Source organism: Nicotiana attenuata, unplaced genomic scaffold (genome assembly GCF_001879085.1).
Source record: "Nicotiana attenuata strain UT unplaced genomic scaffold, NIATTr2, whole genome shotgun sequence".
Classification (NCBI taxonomy): Eukaryota; Viridiplantae; Streptophyta; class Magnoliopsida; order Solanales; family Solanaceae; genus Nicotiana; species Nicotiana attenuata.
Window position 1 is genome coordinate 239,368 of NW_017670792.1, and position 4,182 is coordinate 243,549.

Sequence of the window (4,182 nt, forward strand, 5' to 3'; positions counted from 1 at the left end):
TCCTGAGGCGTTTCAGCTCGGATTTTCTTTGGAGACTCGAGGTAGATCTGCTAGCGTCCGTAGACCTTGAAGTTCCCTTCCACTTTCCCCTTATTTACTGTTCTTATCATTCGAGACAGTTGTACTTATTTCAAACTCTGTATGTAGAAACTCTAGAAACACGTGAATTTTGACTCCAGATCCAGGGTGTACTTAGATATTATTGGTTTTTGTGTCATTCGGCACTCAGTTTTAGTTTTATTTTGTCTTAGTGGACTTTACTTATTGAAATTAATTAAAATTGGCTTAAAGATCCTCCAACATTGGCTTACCTAGCAAGTGAAAATTTCGGATCGTTGTAGCGGGTACAGACCGTTGGGTTGTGGAAGGCACGAAGTGAACATGTTTTGGAAGATTTACACAAATTTTTCTACCCCTCCTTTATGTTTTGTTTTGCTAAAGAGGGATAGTTCCAAGACTGTATTTGTTTGAGAAATTAGTACTGCGAATAATATTTTAACTTGCTTTGGAAACTTGATTGCTCTAAGGAGATCTTGTATCTATAATGACCTTGCTTAATTGTTAATATTATGCATCTACTTTAACCCAACAAACTGTATATTTTTAGGTTTTTTATTACCGATAGAGGATTAGAAAGGAAAATGGGAAAGCATTACAAGGAAAAGACTTTATCTGGTGGCCAAAAAAATTGACGAACTTAAGCGTCGTTGAGAATAGTTTCCTAACTGAAACTTATTCATGGAAGGGAATTTCATGAATCGCCCTGATTCTATCTCTTTTCATTTCGTTTGAAGGAAGGGATGATCCCAATGAATATCTTTGTTTTTGTTTGTTGAATTTCTCTTTAATTAATCAATGTGTGATATTCTGAATCCTCATTACATATGAATCCAAATGATTTATGTCTTATCCTTCCTCTCCCATGTAAAAAAAAAATAAAAATAAAATCGTGCCTTATAGTCTTCATGTGATAAATAGCTTGCGCTTGATAAAGCATGCTCAATATTTTCCAACATAGAACAAAAGTGAAAAGGAAAAAATTAACTTTTATTCTTAGAATTGATACATGAATTCAATTGTGATTATTGATCAAATCAACTTCACTATGGAATATATTTCGACATGCTATATATAGTATAGATTGGAATTTTATGAGCCTTTGATGCCCTCATAATGTCCTGAAAATCATAGAATGATATACTCAGTGGTAGATACAACACATAAATTTATAAATACGTGTAAATCGTTACTTACTGGACATAGTCGATCTTAATAACGCCAGCGACAGGATTAGCAATGGTTGAGAAGGCTTCTTTAGAGAGATCTAGGGTTCCACCACATCCAGGACAATGATCAACAATCTTTACCACAATACTCTTGCCAGTGCAAGGGTGTGGCACTAGATTTGTTGGACCAGTGCATGTGATATTGAAAGTTTTGCCACATATTGCACCATTTTTCCAAAGAGGATCGCTTGCTGCTACTATAATGATACCTTGGGGTGTTTTTCCAGAGCATGCTGAAGCTGCACCAATAATAATAATTATGCCCCAATTCCAACCAAGTTCAGAATCAGCTATATCATTTTTTTTTTTGTTGTGGTAATATTAAGCAAATAATTGAATGAGACACTTGCGTTGTTGCTCACTTGAATAACATAATTGTTCTTGTTTTGTTTCTAAAGTCAAATGACTCATGTATCATCAATAACCTTTTTATATTTATTATTTCATAAAAAGGAATATGTTAATAATTTTTTTTACTATTTTTTCTTATCAATAAAACTCTTTTTTGTAATTTAAATTATAGCGTTGGTGGTGTAAATAATATCAATCATATACAGAGTAATAATTGTAGTTAAATATCTCAATAAGTATAAATTATGATAACCCGATAAAAGTGATAACTAAGTTGATATTACAAATTAAAAAGTATTTATAGAGTAAAGAAAATTTACACTAATCAGGTGTATGCAACGTAAATCGCATTTTGTTTGCGTACAAAAATAATATACTTACGAACATATTGCGTATTAAATGTGGCAGTCCCTGGTGTAGCCAAAGCTATAGAAAGCAAAGTAGTCACAACACCAATAGTGAGCAAACAAATTTTAGGAATTTCCATTTCTTTTATTTAATTCACTGATATAGTATTTAACCAACAACTATCTTTATATAGTTTTTTTTCTAAGTGTCCAATGTCTAAAATATGGTAACCAATTAAGAGAATTTGTGACGACCCGACCAGTCGTCTCATTAGTTACCACTCCGTTTCCCCCATTTCTGCTCCTTTATGCTTCGTTATCCGTGTTTTTATATGGTCGAGTTGATTTGTTTGAGTTCAGAGTGAATTTGGTAAGAAAGGAGATACTTAGTCTCTTTTAAGAGGACTTAAGTTGGAAAAGTCAATCGGATGTTGACTTATGAGTTAGAGGGCTCGGATTAGAGTTCCGATGGTTCGGTTAGCTTCGGGAGGTGAATTCTAAATTATGAGTGTGATCAGAAGTGGTTTTGGAGGTCCGGTGTAGAATTAGGCTTGAATTGGCGAAGTTAGTATTTTGGCGATTTCCGGTTGATAGGTGAGATTTTGATCCGAGGGTCGGATTGGAATTCCAAGAGTTGTTGTAGCTTCGTTATGTGATTTAGAACGTGTGTGCAAAATTTAGGGTCATTTGGACATGATTTGGTTGGGTTTTTGATAAAAAGCATGTTTAGGAAGTTTTTAGAAAACTTAGGCTTCAATTCGATGTGAATTAACGATTTTAGTGTTGTTTGAGGTGTTTTTGTAATTGGAACAAGTTTGAATGATGTTTTAGGATGTGCTGGTGCTTTTTGTTGAGGCCTCTGGGGCCTCGGGGTGATTTCGGATGGCTAATGGGATGTTTTGAACTCTGAAGAATTGCAGAAAATGCAGCAGCCGGTGCAGGCAAATTTTGGCCTTCGTGATCGCGTGAGGTCCCTTGCGATCACGTAGAAGGAGTTTGGGTGGCTCTGAGTTTTTGCTTCGCGGTCGCGTCTTATGGATCGCGTTGGCGGCGGGTCCTTGAGGTTGAGCTTCGCGTTCGCGTGATGGATGCCGCGTTCGCATAGTGGAATTTAGTGCGTGAAGGTCCAGGAGCTATTGCTCTTCGCGTTCGCGGGTGTGGTGCGGCGTTCGCGTAGGTTCAGAGGCCCAAAGCATCGCCTTTGCGGGTATGGTGCCGCTTTCGCGAAGGGTTATTTTTGGCCAAAGTAAAATTGTGCATCGCGAACGCGTGGGTTTGACCGCGTTCGCGAAGGAGAAATTCCAGAACTGGGCAGAAGGTTTTTAAACATTTCATCTGCGAGTCTTAGCCATTTTTCCACCATTGTTGAGTATTTTTAGAGCACTTTGGAAGAAATTGAAGAGGGATTCGAGGAGGATTGATCGGAGGTATGTTTTATGGACCAAAATGTAAGGCCCCGTAAAAATTTTTGCTCAAAAACCTAGTAGCTCGCGGTGTCAAGTTTCCAATATGTGTTGGGAAGGTGTAAAATTCTTCGCGGTTCGGACCTTTTGTACTAATCTAAGCATTTAAAAATCAAAGAATCATGTTTTCCAGAAAAGTGCCATTTTGCTATCAAGAATGCGATCGCAAATCTAGTATGCGGACCGCATTTCTACCGCAGAATTGAGTCAGTGGTTTGGTTAAAATTGAGGTCAAAATGCGGTCCATTATGCGATCGCATAACTGATATGCGGACCGCCTTTCTATCGCAAAGTGAGTCAATGTGTCTGTCAAATTTGAGATAAAAAATGCGGTGCATTATGCGACCGCAAATCGGGTATGCGGACCGCATTTCCGCCACAGACCCAAACAGTAGGATTGGAATTTTGGAGCACTTTTGTCGTCCATTCTGCGGACCGCATTTCGTCTCTACGATCGCAAAGTGCGACCGCAAACCTGACTCGGGCTCCTAATTTTCTAAATTTTAAACCCGACCCCTTTTTTAATAAAATACCCCAACCCCTTATTTTAACAAATTTTCTGAAAAAAATAAAAGAGAGGGAAGAGAGGGTTCTTGAGAGAGAAAGTCATCTTCATCAATTTGATCCTTCAAAACTATCTGGGCCGCGAAATTTCGAAGTAATTGTCTTCATCCCCATTCTTGCAGGTAAATACCCAACCCTTTTTCATTGATTTTCAGGTTTAAACTAGGGGGG

The 4,182-nt window shown here is 37.7% G+C and overlaps 1 protein-coding gene across 1 annotated transcript in view; it reads right to left on the minus strand.

Annotated features, from left to right (window-relative positions):
• Positions 1–1,250: 1,250 nt before the first annotated feature.
• Positions 1,251–4,182, minus strand: part of LOC109243373 (putative EG45-like domain containing protein 1) — a 4,962-nt gene continuing 2,030 nt past the window's right edge. Inside the window, exons 2-3 of the mRNA XM_019410298.1 lie at positions 2,019–2,126; positions 1,251–1,525 (exon numbers count right to left, since the gene is read on the minus strand). Of these exons, the coding sequence (XP_019265843.1) occupies positions 1,251–1,525; positions 2,019–2,126 (383 nt within the window). The remainder of the gene's footprint in view (positions 1,526–2,018; positions 2,127–4,182) is intronic.